Raw genomic sequence first — 18,797 nt, forward strand, 5'->3', positions numbered from 1 at the left:
GTACATGTGTTACAACTGACAATTTCCTCATTATGTTGTTCATCAAGTTATTAGCTGATGTTAAAAATAGGTGTAAACCAGCCACTGTAACCAGGTAATTACAGGATGAGGATAGTTATGATTGACAGCTGTCTAGGACTAATACTGGCTCATCTGTTGCAGTTTGATCGTAGGTAACATCTGGGAACTGATCTGATAATTTCCACATTCGCTCAGTTCCCAGATGATGTCATACGTGGCATCCCCTCCTGCCCGAATTATACATTAACTAGAATAAGAAAACAAAACAAACCAAACAACATTTCTTAATGAAACTGCAACATATTCTCTTTAATAGTTTTTCTCTGAGTAGCCCGCTGAGTTGCTGAGAGCAGAAAGACGAGTGATGTCGGCTGTTCTTGTGTTGTGTTGATAGTAATATTTCTGTGGGAACACACTGACCCTTCAGTGCCGACCGCGACCCTCACAGGCCACTTCCTGGATCAATCCCTCAGGTCCAATCAAAACAAGCATGCTGCAGCCAATCACAGCAAGTCGAACAGGAATGTTGCTTTCATTAGAGATCATCGTTTCTTAAAAACACAACTTCCCTCTTTTCTAAAATATGTTTGCAGGAAGAGGATATGGTGATTTTGACAGAAGACTGAATGAAGTACAGTTCATTCAACACACATCAGTCTCGGACAGTTTGCCTTCCTCTGCTGACAGCACAAACACCTCAATCTATCAAATTAACAAATAAATAAACTAAAATAAAAATCTTACTGGCGGCTGGAGTCCACTTTCCTCTCTGTCCAGACTCCCTCTAGAACTTCTGCTGTCTGGTTTCTAAACACACACACAAAGAATATGATCAGTCAAACATTATATCACCACATACGTATAACCAGGGTTGAGAGAAATGCTTTATTTCAGGAAATGATGAACTTCAAAACACATTTCATATGATAAGACAGACTACCCTTAAAAACACTTTTAAAGCTATAGCGTGTAGGATGTAGCGTCATCTTGTGGTGAGGTTGCAGATTGCATTATGGAGTCACAGGTCATGTTTTTCCTTCTTTGGTGACAGAGATTCATGCTCGCTTGCTTGTGATCAGCAATATTTATGATGCTCTGTTTCATAAAAATTAGGGTTCCAAAACTTGTTAGTCTGCACTAGCATCGGGATTCCTCTTCTTTTTTCCCCTCAGTCTTCCGGCTGTGCCGCAAGACACTTTGTTGATATGAAGGACTCATTCTAAGCTTATAAAAATGCATTGATTTGTTGTTGGGTGTAAATATACTGTTACAAATGCTATATTAAGCTTCACCAAATAAACAGCCCTAAATCATACACACTGTAGCTTTAATATGATGTTTCCAGATCAATACGTAAAACAAAAATTACAATGCTGGTGTGTTCGGGGGTACATATTAAACCAATTCAGCCAGAAAATGTACTCAAATATTTAAAACAACTACATACTCTAGCACCACAGAGTAATTCAAGGAACACATGAACATCATTAATAAACAAGTGCGTGTTTATACAACTGCAAAATAACCACATCCCCAAAACTGCTTAATGCAAAAGTCTGATAATGCATTTATGAATGAAGAAATGAGAAACAAAGCAAAGTGTGCACGCACACACACAGCTTCACTGCACTCCACTTGCAATAAAAGCACAAACATACTGTGCAGAACTTTAGGACCCCAAAGGGCAGGACACCCGCAACGACACACAAAACAAAACCAGACTCACACAATTCAAACCCTCCTGCTGCTCCCACAGACCTCCTTCACCTACCAGTTTTCCAAGGCAAGACTTGAAGACCAGCATTGTCACCTTGTTCATCCACGTCTTCAGATCAATCAGTTCTGTCCGAGCTGTTTGCCATCTGATTCTGACCGAGAATGTGACTGAATTTTTTTTTTTTTTTGCTGGCTGTTTGGTAGTCAGTGACAGCAGTTTTATCAAGACAAGAATTCAGATTCAGCTTCCTGCCTCCAGCACACTTATATCTGACTCTGACGCAGACAGGGAACAGGAGCAAGAGGAGGAGGAGGAAGAGGAGGAGGAGGAGGGATGGAGCACGCTGCCAACAGGTCGTCACTGAATGAGCAAGTCTACTGTTCCTGTTTTCTCCTCCCTTTCTGTCCTTTCTGGAGAAACGATGTTCTGTGCATGCTCAGAGACACAGACAAACGTCTCAGGAATTTGGTGTGTTGTCAGCGGTTGTGGGCCAAAGACTGTTGACTGGGCTGTCAGATTCTCTAAGCCTATCATTAGCCTGGAATTTACACAGGCCACACCTGCCTACAAACTCTCACTTGCCCTCCCTCTGTCACAAAAACATCAACAAAATAAAAAAAGAGTTCTTCCATCACTGTTCACCAAACATACATACGATGTGAGCCACTTCTCTCACTATGTAACATAGATAGCACACTGGAAGCCCCCCCCCCCCCCCCAAGAAAATCCTGGATCTGTCCCCCTTAATTGAATCGTCTCCAAAACATAATGGAATTCTCCTTAGCACATGCCCCACCCTTCCACCAACTTTCAAAAAATCGCTTTGGTATATTTTGTGTAATCCTACTAACAGTCAAAAAGACAAACAGCACTGAAAACATAACCTCTTCGGCAATTTAGCACTGGAAAAAAAAACATGCATTTTGTTTTAAAGTAAATAATGACCCCAAACAGTCACACATACACACACGCACACAAAAGGAAAAAAAAAAGGAAAAGAAAAGCAGGCATGTATGGAGAGATGGTCTCCCCTGCAGCAGATCTGCGACTGCTGAATGGCCACAAAAACATGTTTTCTTTTAATGTAACGTAAGTTATGGACGCGTAATTAGCAACACATGTTGGCATTATTATGATGGGATGTTCAAAGTTCCTGCAGCACAAAGGCATCCAGAGCTCCATTCAGTCGCAACAACAATTCAACACAGTTTATTTATATATCACAAATCCCAATACAAGTTGCCTCAAGGCACTTCACAAGGGTTCGGTCGAACGTCACCAACCCCCCTGAGCAAGCACACAGGCAACAAACGGCACATCCCACTGTTAACAGTCCACACCCTCACAATCACTGCAACACAATGTAGTTATTCTCTAGTTACAAATAATTTGTTAAGGCTCCAACAGGAATTCAATCCCATCATTTCAGAGGAATCCGAAGCTGGTGAAGGCAGAACGCAGCTCTGCCGAGTCACAAGGCTTTGCTACAGAGCCATTTAAGTGTAGCATCTTAAGGAGACTGGAAAAACAAAACCAGCTCATTTTAAAAGCTGCAGGCCTGATGGACATAATGGTGAACATTTACATCATATGAGAAGCCTTCAGATAATGTGGGTGTTAAGTGATTTTAGTTTCGGGTCAGAGGAGGATGAAGGCGACGGTGCCGTTTAAAGTGATTAATACATAACTTCAGAGCACCACATCGATGCTGTTACAGCTGCATTCCTGATGCTAATCAGGACCTGGTGTGGATTTTAAAATATAAAACAACAAAACAAACATTCAATTCTCCAGACACACAAAACAGACAGTTGCTATATTTTCTACAGATTATTTATCTTAAATGTTTGGGCTTAATATTTTTGATATATTAACATGACTGCATACTTTGTGGAGCCCCCTTTTAAAAAAAAAATCACTAAAGGACAACTGAGAATACGAAGACACAAGCACACAAGACAATAATGATTTTATAGATAACAACACTGCAGGATGCATGTCACAAACAAAAAGGACATCATTCATGTAAAAATGTGCTTCAAAGATTACTATTTTTTTTAACATAATGAAAAAGTTTCCTATGTTCAAGAACAGGTAGAAACACATTTTGAGGTTATTTGGGCAAAATGGCAAATAAATTTAAATAAATCTGAAGCTAGAAAGAAGAGAATTTGCACCAGTTTAATAATTTTACACAAATCACTTCAAATTTTATTATATCTGATACCGACAAAAAAGTAGAAACCTACAATTTGAAAAATTTGAAACTGACACTAGGATCCAGATCATTCTTTGGCATTTTCTGGCTACCATTGGGACTATGATGGGTCAGTAATTTGTTTTAATCAAATATTGTTTAATTAAGCTCTAGCTTTCTCACCACGTCTACTGGTAATTTTTACTTGTTCCCAAACGTGATTTTTTTTTTTAACACTAAATTTAATGAAGATCTTTTTGAACCCTGTTTTAAAAAACTTTCAGGTTTCACAAACATCTTTAATAATAATAAAAATAATAATAACAACAAATGCACTACTACAACTAATAATAATAATAACAACAACAACAATAATAAAAACCAAGTGCAAAACAAAGTAAATTCAAAACTCAGTCTGTTATCCAAAGTTCTAATGTTCCAAGATGTGGTGTGTTGCAAGAACAGAGCTCTATTAAATCTGGCGTGGAGGAGATGTATTATTTTGTGGGCTAAATAAAGAAAAAGGGCACAGCCACCAACGTACTGAGAGTGGGCATTGTAGTTCTTGGCAGAAGTATCAGCACTAAGATCATGATTATAACAGGTGTTTTTAGATTCAGTTTGCATTGTTATGCCATTACTTTTTATGGTTCCACATTTTCTTCAGTCACACAAATTTTGTGAAAACACAGCAATAATATTTTATGTATACCGTGCATCCAGAAAATATTCACAGCGCTTCACTTATTCCACATTTTGTTATGTTACAGCCTTATTCCAAAATGGATGAAATTATTTCCTCAAAATTCTACGCACAATGCCCCATAATGACAATGTGCAAAAATGTTTTTCTTGAGATTTTTGCAAATTTATTAGAAATAAAAGAACTAAGAAATCACATGTACATAAGCATTCATTGCCTTTGCCATGAAGCTCAAAATTGAGCTCAGGAGCATCTTGTTTGCACTGATCAACTTAAGATGTTTCTACAGCTTAATTGGAGTCCACCTGGGGTAAATTCAGTTGGTTGGATATGATTTGGAAAGGTGCACACCTGTCTACATACAGTGAGGAAAATAAGTATTTGAAGACACTGTGATTTTGCAAGTTCTCCCACTTAGAAATCATGGAGGGGTCTGAAATTTTCATCTTGGGTCCACTGTGAGAAACATAATCTAAAAAAAAAAAAAATCCAGACATCACAATGTATGATTTTTTTAATAATTTATTTGTATGTTACTGCTGCAAATAAGTAAATGGTAAATGGACTGCATTTATATAGCACTTTTCCATCTGCATCAGATGCTCAAAGCGCTTTACAATTATTCCTCACATTCACCCCGATGTCAGGGTGCTGCCAAACAAGGCGCTCACTACACACCGGGAGCAATAGGGGATTAAAGGCCTTGCCCAAGGGCCCTTAGTGTTTTTTCCAGTCAGGCGGGGATAAGTATGTATTTGAACACCTGTGAAAATCAATGTTAATATTTGGTACAGTAGCCTTTGTTTGCAATTACAGAGGTCAAACATTTCCTGTAGTTTTTCACCAGGTTTGCACACACTGCAGCAGGGATTTTGGTCCACTCCTCCATACAGATCTTCTCTAGATCGTTCAGGTTTGGAGTTTCAGCTCCCTCCAAAGATTTTCTATTGAGTTCAGGTCTGGAGACTGGCCAGGCCACTCCAGGACCTTGAAATGCTTCTTTCGGAGCCCCTCCTTAGTTGCCCTGGCTGTGTGTTTGGGGTCATTGTCATGCTGGAAGACCCAGCCATGACCCATCTTCAATGCTCTTACTGAGGGAAGGAGGTTGTTTGCCAAAATCTCACAATACATGACCCCATCCATCCTCCCTTCAATACGGTGCAGTCGTCCTGTCCTCTTTGCAGAAGAGCACCCCCAGATTATGATGTTTCCACCCCCATGCTTCATGGTTGGGATGGTTTTCTTGGGGTTGTTCTCATCCTCTAAACATGGTAAGTGGAGTTGATTCCAAAAAGCTCTATTCTGGTCTCATCTGACCACATGACCGTCTCCCATGCCTCCTCTGGATCATCCAGATGGTCAATGGTGAACTTCAAACGGGCCTGGACATGTGCTGGCTTGGTGTCCTTAGACAGCTCTTTGGTCTTGGCTATGGTGTACAGGTTGGAGTGTGACTGATTGTGTGAACAGGTGTCTTTTATACAGGTAACAAGTTCAAACAGGTACAATTAATACAGGTAAAGAGTGCAGAATAAGAGGGCTTCTTAAAGAACAATTAACAGGTCTGTGTGAGCCAGAATTCTTGCTGGTTGGTAGGTGGTCAAATACTTATTTGCAGCAGTAACATACAAATAAATTATTAAAAAGTCATACATTGTGATATCCGGATTTTTTTTTAGATTATGTCTCTCACAATGGACCCAAGATGAAAATTTCAGACCCCTCCATGATTTCTAAGTGGGAGAACTTGCAAAATCGCAAGGAGTTCAAATACTTATTTTCCTCACTGTATAAGGTCCCACAGTTGAAAGTGCATGTCAGAGCACAAACCAAGCATGAAGTCAAAGGGATTGTCTGTAGACCTCTGAGACAGGATTGTCTCAAGGAACAAATCTGGGGAAGGGTACAGGAACATTTCTGCTGCTTTGAAAGTCCCAATGAGTACAGTGGCCTCAATCATCCATAAATGGCAGAAGTTCGGATCCACAAGGAGTCTTCCTAGAGCTGGCTGCCCATCTAAACTGAAAAATCAAGGGAGAAGGGCCTTAGTCAGAGAGGTGGATCAAGGACCCGATGGTCACTTGGTCAGAGCCTCAACAGTCCTCTATGGAGAGAGAAGGACCTTCCAGAAGGGCAACCATCTCTGCAGTAATCCACCAATCAGGTCTGTATGGCAGAGTGGCCAGACGGAAGCCACTCCTTAGGAAAAGGCACATGGCAGCCTGCCTGGAGTTTACTAAAAGGTAACTGAAGGACTCTCAGACCATGAGAAACAAAATTCTCTGATCTGATGAGGCAAAGATCAAACACTGTGGCCTGAATTCCAGGCATCATGTTTGGAGGAAACCAGGTACCAACCCTACACTGAAGCATGGTCGTGGCAGCATCATGCTGTGGGGATGTTTTTCAGCAGCAGAAACTGGGAGACTAGTCAGGACTGAGGGAAAGATTAATGCAGCAATGTACAGAGACATCCTGGATGAAAACCTGCTCCAGAGCGCTCTTGACCTCAGACTGGGGTGACAGGTCATCTTTCAACAGAACAGTGACCCTAAGCACACAACCAAGAAATCAAAAGAGTGGCTTCAGGACAACTCTGTGAATGTCCTTGAGTGGCCTAGCCAGAGCCCAGACCAGAATCTGACTGAACATCTCTGGAGAGATCTGATAATGGCTGTGCATCGACGCTCCCCATCCAACCTGATGGAGCTTGAGAAGTGCTGCTAAGAAGAATGGACAAAACTGCCCAAAGATAAGTGTGCCAAGCTTGTGGCATCATATTCAAGAAGACTCAAGGCTGTAATTGCTGCCAAAGGTGCATCGACAAAGCATTGAGCAAAGGGTGTGAATATTTACGTACATGTGATTTCTTAGTTGGGCAGCACGGTGGCTTAGTGGTTAGCACTGTTGCCTCACAGCGAGAAGGTCGTGGGCTCAATTCCCGTGGCCTTTCTGTGTGGAGTTTGCATGTTCTCCCCGTGTTTGCGTGGGTTTCCTCCGGGTGCTCCGGTTTCCTCCCACATCCAAAGACATGCGGGTTAGGTGGATTAGAATCTTTAAATTGTCCATAGGTGTGTGTGTGGGTGTGTCTGTGTTTGTTTGTCTGTTTGTGGCCCTGCAACAGACTGGCATCCTGTCCTGGGTGTACCCCGCCTCACGCTCTATGGCTGCTGGGATAGGCTCCAGCCCCCCGCAACCCTTAAATGGACTAAGCAGTAGCAGATGAATGAATGAATGAATGATTTCTTAGTTTTTTATTTGTAATAAATCTGCAAAAATAAACTTAAAAAAAAAATCATGTTGTCATGATAACATAACAAAATGTGGAAGCAGTGAAGTGCTTTGAATACTTTCCAGATGCACTATGTGTGCATGTGTTGATTTTCCTACGTGTGCTGTGTGTTACCAGCAGTCTTTCCTCCTGCTCCAGCCACCTCTGATCCTCCTCCATCTGCTGCTGCTGTATCATCAGCTGCTCTTCCATTAACAGGCACTGCTGGCCTACACACTGCTGCATATCTACAGCCCTGTCCTATACATACACAAGCATGCAACAAAAGACGTGTAGCCACAAACATGCCCACAAGCACAGAGACAAACACACCATAGATGAAAACAAACATGCACAGACAGGCAAGCAAAAAAACACAGAGACAAACACCAACACCAGACTGATGAAAAGCTGGGTGGAAGTGAAGGACAGACAAACTCAAAATAAAGGACTGATGGTTTCTAAGAGAAATCAGCAGCACTGGACAGTCACCAAAACTGTGTAGACTGTAAATGCTACAATAACATTTAATCCAGGAGGTAAATGTTAAATCAGAAACAATAACCACCGTCTCAGTGCTGGCAGACTCAACATTTTGGACCTGTAAAAATCAAAATGCTAGAAACAAATCCTCAGGTGATGACCTCATATACTTTGCCTTGGTTTCTTACCTCCAATGCAGAACTCCAAACTGCCATGTCCTGTCCGTGGGGCTGGGGAAGGTGCTGTGCATGTGAGTGTGTATGGACATGGTGGCGGGGGTGTGTGTGCGCGTGATGCGTGTCCAATACTGTAGCCTGTGGGGGGTACAGGGCGCTGGGCACAGAGGGGAGGGTGTGGGGTCCAGGGTAACCTGCCATCTGGCACAAAGACAGAAATACACAGTTAGTCTGTAACGCAGCCACAACTAATGATAACCAAATGGTAAATTACTGTATGACCTACTAAAGTGTCAACAAAATGCCAGAAATAGTTTAAAATTCTCCCCACCACAAGCTCACAGACTCATAGACAGTATTCTCTGGGGTAAAACAGATAAACGACACCAAGGGAAAATTGATTTTCAGAAACTGATACTAGTACATAGACACACATGGATCAGTTTAAGTGGACTCTGAACTGGTCAACTGACTGTTTTTTTTTTTTTTTTTTTTTAGGGTTATGAATTGGTTAAGTGAAACTGCTACGCTGCTACTTCCAAACAGTGTCTTCAAATTCTCATAGAAATTCAAAGGTTAGTGTGAGATTCTCGCAAAACTTGCCACAGTAATGTTAGTGCAGCGTTGTTCATTACATTTACAAAAACATTAGGGACATGTCAAACGGCACAATCAAACCTAAAATCAAACGTTTGAAAGGGTTGTGGATTCTATAAAAAAGATGGAAAGTTGGACAAAAATCAGGCTGTTTGCAAGCTCTGTAAAACAGCAATAAAGTTGTGCTGTAGCACGACAAATCTTAATGCTAACTTTGTGAAACAGCATGATGAAACCTGTACAGACCAAGACAAATGCGTGATAAAGATGGACTTATTTGAAGGTAAGCAGTGGCAGTTTTATAGAATTGGGTTGTTGTAATGTCTGATGGAAATTGTGTGTATGTATGTATACACTAAATAGGGAACTGCAACAGACTACAGGGCACCAGATTGTTACATAATAAGTGTTGTCCCCTGAATTGTGTCATAGCGCTTGTATTGACATAGGTATCATATCATTTGATTATATATATATATATATATATATATATATATATCATTTGATTATATATATATATATATATATATATATATATATATATAATGCCACTGCTTACCTTCACATAAGTCCATCTTTATCACAAAATGTAAATTAAAGAAAGAAAACAATATTGATGATGTGTCACTTGTGGGGGTATTGCTGCATACCTGGTAGTGTCCAGGATGCTGGGGACTGGGGTAAAAACCTTCACTAGACCGAGGATTGGGATAGCCTGGTCTGCTAGGCTACATACAGAAAAAAAAAAGAAGAAAGAAACAGAGGAAGAGACTTTGAGACACAGAAAAGACAGAAAAGAACAATAACATTAAAGTCTGTTGTCCCCAAAGTAAACTTTAGGGGATGGAACACAGGCATTAAGACACTCAACACACAAACCCCCCAGGAGCTGTTTGTGTGGCTGGGTTAGCTGTCACTCAGAACAGGAAGAACTCCACCAGGCTGCAAGTCCAGCAAGCTGTTAGTCAAACGAACACAAACTTAACAAATTTGTCCCTCTGCCACAGACCTCAACATTCATTCATTCAAAAAAAAAAAAAATTCACAGTAATGTTGTTGTGGACTTGTTGGCTATTCTAGCTGCAGAATCAGATTAGCCACATTGGTCAGACGTAATGCAGGTGTTTAATCTGAATTTTCTGGCTGCATGTTCACCAAAGGCCTCTGTTTTCAAGCATTTGTTTCAGGTTTTAAGAAATATAAATTATGGCTTGAATAAAGTTTTTAACAAAAGGTTTTAAATTGTGTGTATCGCAAGCTACACCACAAAGCTGTCAGCTAAAATAATGACTAGAGGATGTTGCGCCTAAACCTTTATTCTGGTATTTCCCCAATTCTAGTTCTTGGAGCCGAAAGTACTTCACATTTTCCATTTCTGTCTGCTCTAACTGCACACAATGAGACCAGTCAGATGTTCTCCATTCTTCATGTCTAATCCTTGACTGGCTGAAGAACCCTGACTGATCTGAGTAATCAGGGACAAATGGAAAATATGCACTAGTTTGGAATTGGAAAACACTTCTTTATTCTGAGTTTTTAAAAGGATGTGCCTTCCCCAGGACATTCCTTTGTGGTGCTAAACCAAAGCCATATAAATACATCACTGAAATCGAAAAGGCAAAAGGTTGAAACCAATATGCAACCTCAGTCAGAGGTTCCATTATATTTGTTTCTTTGTTTTTAGCCATTATTGAAAACCTAAGGGCAGCACAGTGCCTTAGTGGTTAGCAGTGTTGCCTCACAGAAAAAAGGTTGTGGGTTTACTTCCCACCTGGGGCCTTTCTGGGTGGAGTTTGCATGTTCTTTCCATGTTTGTGTGGGTTTTCTCTGGGTGCTCCGGCTTCCTCCCACATCCAAAGACATGCAGTTTAGGCGAATCGGAAACGCTAAATTGACAGTAGGTGTGTGTGCGGGTGTGAATGTGTTTGTTTGTCTATATGTGGCCCTGTGATACACTGGCGTCCTGTCCAGGGTGTACCCTGCCTCTCGCCCTATGACTGCTGGGATAGCATCCAGCACCCCCATGACCCTTAATGGAATAAGCGGGTATAGAAAATGGATGGATGGATGAAAAGATAAGTAGTATTTAGGGCTTTGATGAAGTAAATTAACATGTGACCTTTTAAGCCAATCATTTGTCATCACCTGTTTATAAATACCACAACCTCCATTTTCTTTCACGCTCTGATGAAGGCCACTAGGTCAAAAACATTTGCATATTTTTTGTTGACATGACCGGAAGAAACAGGTGCAGTTGAGGTTCGACTGCGTTATTCTGTTTGTAAAACAGAAGTGGTTGGTGAACCCACAGCTGGATATCTGCTGTTGGTTTCTGATGATCATTGCAATGAAACTGCTGAAAGCTGACAAGCCGTCACCTCTCTCAGAATGACTGAAGACATTTCTGACACAACAGTAGTGCAACCTCTACCTGCCACAGTCTGTAATAGTAGCTTTCTCTGGACCACATCTCCGACAGCAAGACAGACACAAAGACACGCAGGAACATGGGGTGATAAACAGACAGAAAAACAAATAAATTTAGGAACACAAGGAAGGAAAGAAGCCAGTAATCAAAAACAGAAGGGAAAAAAAAGGGAGGGAAGGAGGGAGGACAGAGAGAAGCAGACAAGACAAAAAAAGAGGACAGAACCAAAAGAAGCAAACATTCAGACAGACAGATGGGGAAATGTCCAGCATGTTGTGGCCATGCTCAGAGATGAAGGACAAAAGCTTCCCATACAAGAATAAGATGATATTACAGAATGTATTCTTTATCTTAAGACAGACACAACAACACAAAAATGTAGTCATATCTCATAATGAGATACAGGAAAGTGCAGTATCACTGAAATACAGTACAGTAATTTGCCAGTAGTTTTATATATTGAGTTCTCTCCAACCTACACTAGAGAGTAATACACACTTTTATAAGCAGCGGTACTGTTAGCCTCACAAGGACCACAATGGAAACAAGCGTTTCATTGCTTTATTGTGTTATCTGTGTATCACTGATCTATTCACCTTTCTGTGAATATATCAGTCAATCAATCAGCAGGCTCGACAAGTGCAGTCATTCCAGAGCAGGTGATTCTGTGGAACAGGCGTTGGACGACCAACGTACAGGCCATGGTTTGATTTCAGGCTCTCTGTGTCCTTGGATAAGACAGTTCGCCTGCATCATCCAAGTCCACCCAGCTGTAAATGGGTACTGGCCTTGGGTGGTGAACAAACCTACAAAAGACTGGGGTCCCACTCAAGGGGGAGTCAGAGACTCATCTGCTTCATGACACAATATGTGGAGATAAGCAATGATGGCCCCCTCAGGGATGGTATGGAACTTACTTGACTTTTGACTATTGTAGTCTATCCAAAAACATCATCAGCCAGTTCCCCTTAAGTATAAATCCCACAGTGCAATGCTTCCCATTTGACAGATGACAGTTATTTGTGATTCAGGCTGATGGTGACCTGTTGAATAGTGGAGAAAGATCCAAATGAGGAACCTTTGGATGCAGTGCCAATCTAACCAGTGACTGCCGTTATGCTCCAGTCACCCAGGTAGAACTATTGCAGTGAGCAAACACCTCCTGTGCTCTACATCTAAGAGAAATCAGAATAAATCAGAATAGACAGAACTTTATTAATCCCTTGGGAAGAGTCCCTCGGGGAAATTGAGGTACAATGTAAAAAGCAATGTGCTATATAGTTATGAAAAGATTCTATTTTGTCAAGTCGTAAGTGATGTAATTTATGTAGAATAAAGTAGAAGAAATTTGCATATTTTTGTGTGGTCTAAGTTACTAGGTAGCATGGTGGAACTACAAGTTTGCATGCTTGCCTGCCAATGAGAAGGTATCCAGTTCAAGGCCCCTTTGTCCTTGTATATCTGGAGCTGTATCAGGAATGGCATCCAACATAAAACTTGTGCCACACCAACATGTACGTCTATACCAGATCTGCTGAGGCAACCCAGAGCAAAAACCAAAGAAACCAAAACACAACAGCTACATTAGCCATTCTTTTACATTCACTTTATACAAGAGAAAGAATCTTTTAAAACTGATGGTATAATCTAGGAATGTGATTATTTCATGTGTCCCATTTGGCATGCTGGAATTTAAAAATATCTGTCCTTCTCAGAGAGATTCTTAAGTTATCAACCTGCAGTCCGTTTATATAACTCTATAAAGAATTTTAGGAATTCTGATTAGGAAATTCTAAATAGGATTCTCTTTATACTTCATGTATCACTCAAAGGGCCAATTCATCAGCTCCTACACAAACATTTATCATGGTGTAAGAATACAACAATGTTCTCAAATCTTCTTGAGAACATAAAAGTAAGATATTCCAGATTGTTTCAGAGACAGAAGTCAGATAATAATGTTAAACTTCACTGTAAATCAACATCTCCTACTAAAACAAGCTCACACAATATGCAGGTATACTTCACTTTTTTGTAATAACTGGATGAATCATAAAAGCTGTACATACACCTATAACAAAGTATAGGTTTTTTCTTCTACAGAGAATTTTGATTTATCTTTTAATCTCTCATTCATTTAAATTTCAATAACATTACATTTCTAGCAGAGTAAGAAAAATATTACTTTGAGCTTAGTCAGAGAAAGTGGATATTAAAGCTACAGATACAAATAAATAAATATAAATCTTCCAACACCGTTTTCAGAACTGAGTCAAAATTTCTATGTTGGAAATCAACTGCTGAGCACTTTTTTTCCTTCTGGAAAAAAGTAGTGTACAACAATTCCAACAGACCCACAACCCTGGCAAATGTTTGTCATACCAGACTAACTAGTATTTAGAAAACTTTGCTTCTATACATTTGTTGGGGTTGGGGATGCTAACATTAGATGGCTACATTTAGGAGAATAGAATGGACCACGTCTGACTGGAAAGTTGCTAGTTGGGATCCAAAGCTGTTTCATGAGCACCCAAATGCTGCAAGCTCCAAAACCTGGCCTGGCAACTTAATGAATAAAAGCTGTTCAGGTAATGTGGCAACAACAAACAACACAAATATGTCAAAAAGTGACAATGTAAAGTATATGAGGGTGGAACATTTCTATAAATCCTCCTGGACATTATTAAAAGGCTCATCAATGTCAAATATTAAAAGAAATGTGAATGTTTTTATTTAAATGAAGTCATGAAATTCTAGACCACTTGCCTTCAAGAGTCCAGATAAAACATAGGATAGGAGTATGCTTGTCTTTCTGAACAGGGGAGATAGAAATCTAGGTGGGTACGTAGAGGATTGGAGTTTGTGGAAGAGGGATTCTTGGAAAGCAGTAGTAGGAGGTCTCTTTCTGTGTGTGGAAGCGTGATGGTGGCATGAAATCCCTGTTCTCCAGAAGACTGCACAGCTGAGTGCTGCATATTAATATCAGCGTCATGCTGGTGGGACATTTTGTAGAATGTGGGGATAACAACTGACACACTGTAGAGTGGAGCATTTAGGTTAAGAAGTGGCTGTGGAAAGAGTGGAGAGTTGCATCTTGGATGGAAGTAGGAAATCACTGACTCTTGGGAAGAAAAGAGAAGGTGGATGCTTGTAGTAGGACTAGTTTTGTGCAGGCACCTACCACTGGTTGGGATTTCTGACCTAGGTTGGGATAAGGTATAGAAGCTACATGGAGACTGTAGGGGCAAGCTGACATGTGCTTTAGTTTGAGAACACACTTTGTGTTTTAAGTTGAGAGAAACTACATTTGCATTGAGTGGCGTTTAGGATGGCTAAGCAGACTGCAAAGATGATGTGGATACAGTTAATCGCGAAGAGTTGCAGAGGGGTGAAACATGAAGATGTCAAAGACAGAAAGAAAACTGTGAGTAAAAGTCACAAATTTGATGCAGAAGGAACAGATAAACAATCCATACTGAAATTTAGCTGCAGGGAGGGATGGCAGTTTGGCTGCAGACATCAGACACACAAGTAGGAAAAAGAAAAATAGTGAAAAAGACAAAGGTAGGGGAGGCGCAGGAAACTACCAGAGAAAACAAATAACAGAAAGACACATGAGAAGAATGAGCCAAAGCACAGACAGAAATATGCACAACTGCAACCAAAGCCATAAAGTGACAGTGCCAATCAGCTCTCTGGGACATCCTGAGAATTTGTACAGAGGCAGAGACTGGAATTCACCTTATTGTTCTGCCTCCTACACTGTTGAGAAACCAGTGACTTTGGTGCTTTTGTTGGTGAGGAAAGGTTTACTGACCTTGACTTTGTAGGCGATGGTGTGATCTTTGCAGAATCAATGGATACTCTGATTGCAGCACCTGAGAGTCTGAGTGAGGAATCAAAGTGTCTGGGTCTGTGATTTTCCTGGATCAAGAATAAGATCCAGGACTTTAATGGCTTTCTGGAAAATGTACTACTTCCATATGTGGTCACTGATAGGACACATCCAGACATTATTAATTGTGGTTGCCACTTCAAGTCTGAGATGAAGACAAGTGCATCATTAAATGTTTTAATAAAAGCTACTAATCAAAACATATGGCTTCTGTTGCAGTAACAGATGCCCAGCAAGTTCATGAGGGCAGCAAGCAAAGGAGAAGCACCCAGCAGCCGGTGCAACAATCTATGAGGTTGAACGTCTAGCAGGGATGAGGAAATACAGGATATGTAGTTGGGAAACAAACAATGATTTGAAGTGAGGTGTCTTGGAGAAAGCATATTTGTTCTAATGATTCCCATACACTGCTTGGGATTGATATGATGCTCCAGGGCACAGAGTGGATCTAATTTACTGCTGGCTGTAATATCAGGCTCAACCTGCTGACATGTGGCGATTATAACAGAAGAAAAAAACTCCTACAAAACTAATTTGACATGTCAGGTGATTTTCATGTAAGATGTGTCTTAAATAATTACTGGAGGACAACTAGTAACTAACGCAACAAAGTAATCTAATTCTATGATAATACACTCAACAAAAATATAAACGCAACACTTTTGGTTTTGCTCCCATTTTGTATGAGATGAACTCAAAGATCTAAAACTTTTTCCACATACACAATATCACCATTTCCCTCAAATATTGTTCACAAACCAGTCTAAAGCTGTGATAGTGAGCACTTCTCCTTTGCTGAGATAATCCATCCCACCTCACAGGTGTGCCATATCAAGATGCTGATCAGACACCATGATTAGTGCACAGGTGTGCCTTAGACTGCCCACAATAAAAGGCCACTCTGAAAGGTGCAGTTTTATCACACAGCACAATGCCACAGATGTCACAAGATTTGAGGGAGCGTGCAATTGGCATGCTGACAGCAGGAATGTCAACCAGAGCTGTTGCTCGTGTATTGAATGTTCATTTCTCTACCATAAGCCATCCCCAAAGGCGTTTCAGAGAATTTGGCAGTACATCCAACCAGCCTCACAACCGCAGACCACGTGTAACCACACCAGCCCAGGACCTCCACATCCAGCATGTTCACCTCCAAGATCATCTGAGACCAGCCACTCGGACAGCTGCTGAAACAATCGGTTTGCATAACCAAAGATTGTCTGCACAAACTGTCAGAAACCGTCTCAGGGAAGCTCATCTGCATGCTCATCGTCCTCATCGGGGTCTCGACCTGACTCCAGTTCGTCGTCGTAACCGACTTGAGTGGGCAAATGCTCACATTCGCTGGCGTTTGGCACGTTGGAGAGGTGTTCTCTTCACGGATGAATCCCGGTTCACACTGTTCAGGGCAGATGGCAGACAGAGTGTGTGGCGTCGTGTGGGTGAGCGGTTTTCTGATGTCAATGTTGTGGATCGAGTGGCCCATGGTGGCGGTGGGGTTAGGGTATGGACAGGCATCTGTTATGGACGAAGAACACCGGTGCATTTTATTGATGGCATTTTGAATGCACAGAGATACCATGACGAGATCCTGAGGCCCATTGTGTTGCCATACATCCAAGAACATCACCTCATGTTGCAGCAGGATAATGCACGGCCCCATGTTGCAAGGATCTGTACACAATTCTTGGAAGCTGAAAATGTCCCAGTTCTTGCATGACCGGCATACTCACCGGACATGTCACCCATTGAGCATGTTTGGGATGCTCTGGACCGGCGTATACGACAGCGTGTACCAGTTCCTGCCAATATCCAGCAACTTCGCACAGCCATTGAAGAGGAGTGGACCAACATTCCACAGGCCACAACTGACAACCTGATCAACTCTATGCGAAGGAGATGTGTTGCACTGCATGAGGCAAATGGTGGTCACACCAGATACTGACTGGTATCCCCCCCAATAAAACAAAACTGCACCTTTCAGAGTGGCCTTTTATTGTGGACAGTCTAAGGCACACCTGTGCACTAATCATGGTGTCTAATCAGCATCTTGGTATGGCACACCTGTGAGGTGGGATGGATTATCTCAGCAAAGGAGAAGTGCTCACTATCACAGATTTAGACTGGTTTGTGAACAATATTTGAGGGAAATGGTGATATTGTGTATGTGGAAAAAGTTTTAGATCTTTGAGTTCATCTCATACAAAATGGGAGCAAAACCAAAAGTGTTGCGTTTATATTTTTGTTGAGTACATATCTCCAAATGTTTCACCAAACCAAATCTCAGCACACATCAAAATAAAATGTAATGACAGATTCTTATTACAAACACAAAAATAAACACCTCTTGAGTATAATGACGTCTTACTTTTGGTGGTGCTTCATCGGACCCTCCAGAGTCCCAAGAAACTGTGACCTGTCTCCGCATCTCCATCCTGTTCCTCTCCTTCTGCTGGACCTTCTCCTCCTCTAATATGGTGCTGGAACAAAGCAACAAAAAGCCGCATTTTTTTAAGACAAAAAGACAAGTATTTAGTGTTTCGTTTGCCCCAGTTAGACCATTTAATAAATCACAGGGGAAAAAAAAAAGAAAATACTGTCTCTTGTCTTGGTAACAAGCTCCAGTTTCATACTAGAGAAAGCACACGATCTACGTACAGTATGTGGTGGCTCAGGAGCATGTTGCATATCATTAGGTCCAACATAAAGAGCATGATGAGCGCAACGGACTGGCTAACCTCAAGTACACTGGTGTAAGTCATTTTACGAGGAGGCCTCATTCAGAACAAGTTCACAGATCTTAAACTGTGGATAGAACTTTTGATGATTTGTCAATGCTTTTTGTATTTCTGTAATACAAGTCAGAAAGAACAAAATTTACAAATGGTCAGGCCCACTTGTAAACTGGTCAGATTAGATAGTTATTATGGATTGTGGTGAGTTCTGGGTGTTACAACAGCAAATAAAATAAAACCGTACACCACAAAAAAAATTATCCAGTGTTGTCAACAATTCTCACGTGGTTTATGAGTTTGTTCCAATATGATATGCAGAGATTCACTAATTAGTTCAATTTACTACTCAGTTAGTAGCACATGACTTAAAATAATTTACTGTCCACATTTTACATCTCATCTGTCTTTCCCCAAGGTCTCATTGAGAAGGCAGACTGCCAACCATCTGTCACTGTACAGACTATGAGACACTAGCGGCAGGCCGATAAATCTGGCTGAGTAATCCAACCTGTTACTTTTAATGAAATCATAAAATGTTTTCGATTACCAATTTTGAATCAGTTTTTGTTTGCTT

The 18,797-nt window shown here is 41.0% G+C and overlaps 1 protein-coding gene across 13 annotated transcripts in view; it reads right to left on the reverse strand.

The window, feature by feature from the left end:
• LOC117514653 (focal adhesion kinase 1-like) overlaps positions 1–18,797 on the reverse strand; it is a 176,274-nt gene that overhangs the window by 15,905 nt on the left and 141,572 nt on the right. For 12 of the 13 annotated variants that reach the window (XR_004561922.1, XM_034175216.1, XM_034175215.1 and 9 more), the window contains 5 exons: positions 17,857–17,968; positions 9,816–9,893; positions 8,581–8,769; positions 8,045–8,170; positions 766–828 (listed from right to left, as the gene is read on the reverse strand). Coding sequence is in view for 12 of the 13 variants with exons in the window: in XM_034175216.1 (XP_034031107.1) it covers positions 766–828; positions 8,045–8,170; positions 8,581–8,769; positions 9,816–9,893; positions 17,857–17,968 (568 nt within the window). In the remaining variant the exon portion in view is untranslated. The remainder of the gene's footprint in view (positions 1–765; positions 829–8,044; positions 8,171–8,580; positions 8,770–9,815; positions 9,894–17,856; positions 17,969–18,797) is intronic. The other variant, XM_034175217.1, reaches the window with a different exon arrangement.

The sequence above is a fragment of the Thalassophryne amazonica genome, chromosome 7 (assembly GCF_902500255.1).
Source record: "Thalassophryne amazonica chromosome 7, fThaAma1.1, whole genome shotgun sequence".
Classification (NCBI taxonomy): domain Eukaryota; kingdom Metazoa; phylum Chordata; class Actinopteri; order Batrachoidiformes; family Batrachoididae; genus Thalassophryne; species Thalassophryne amazonica.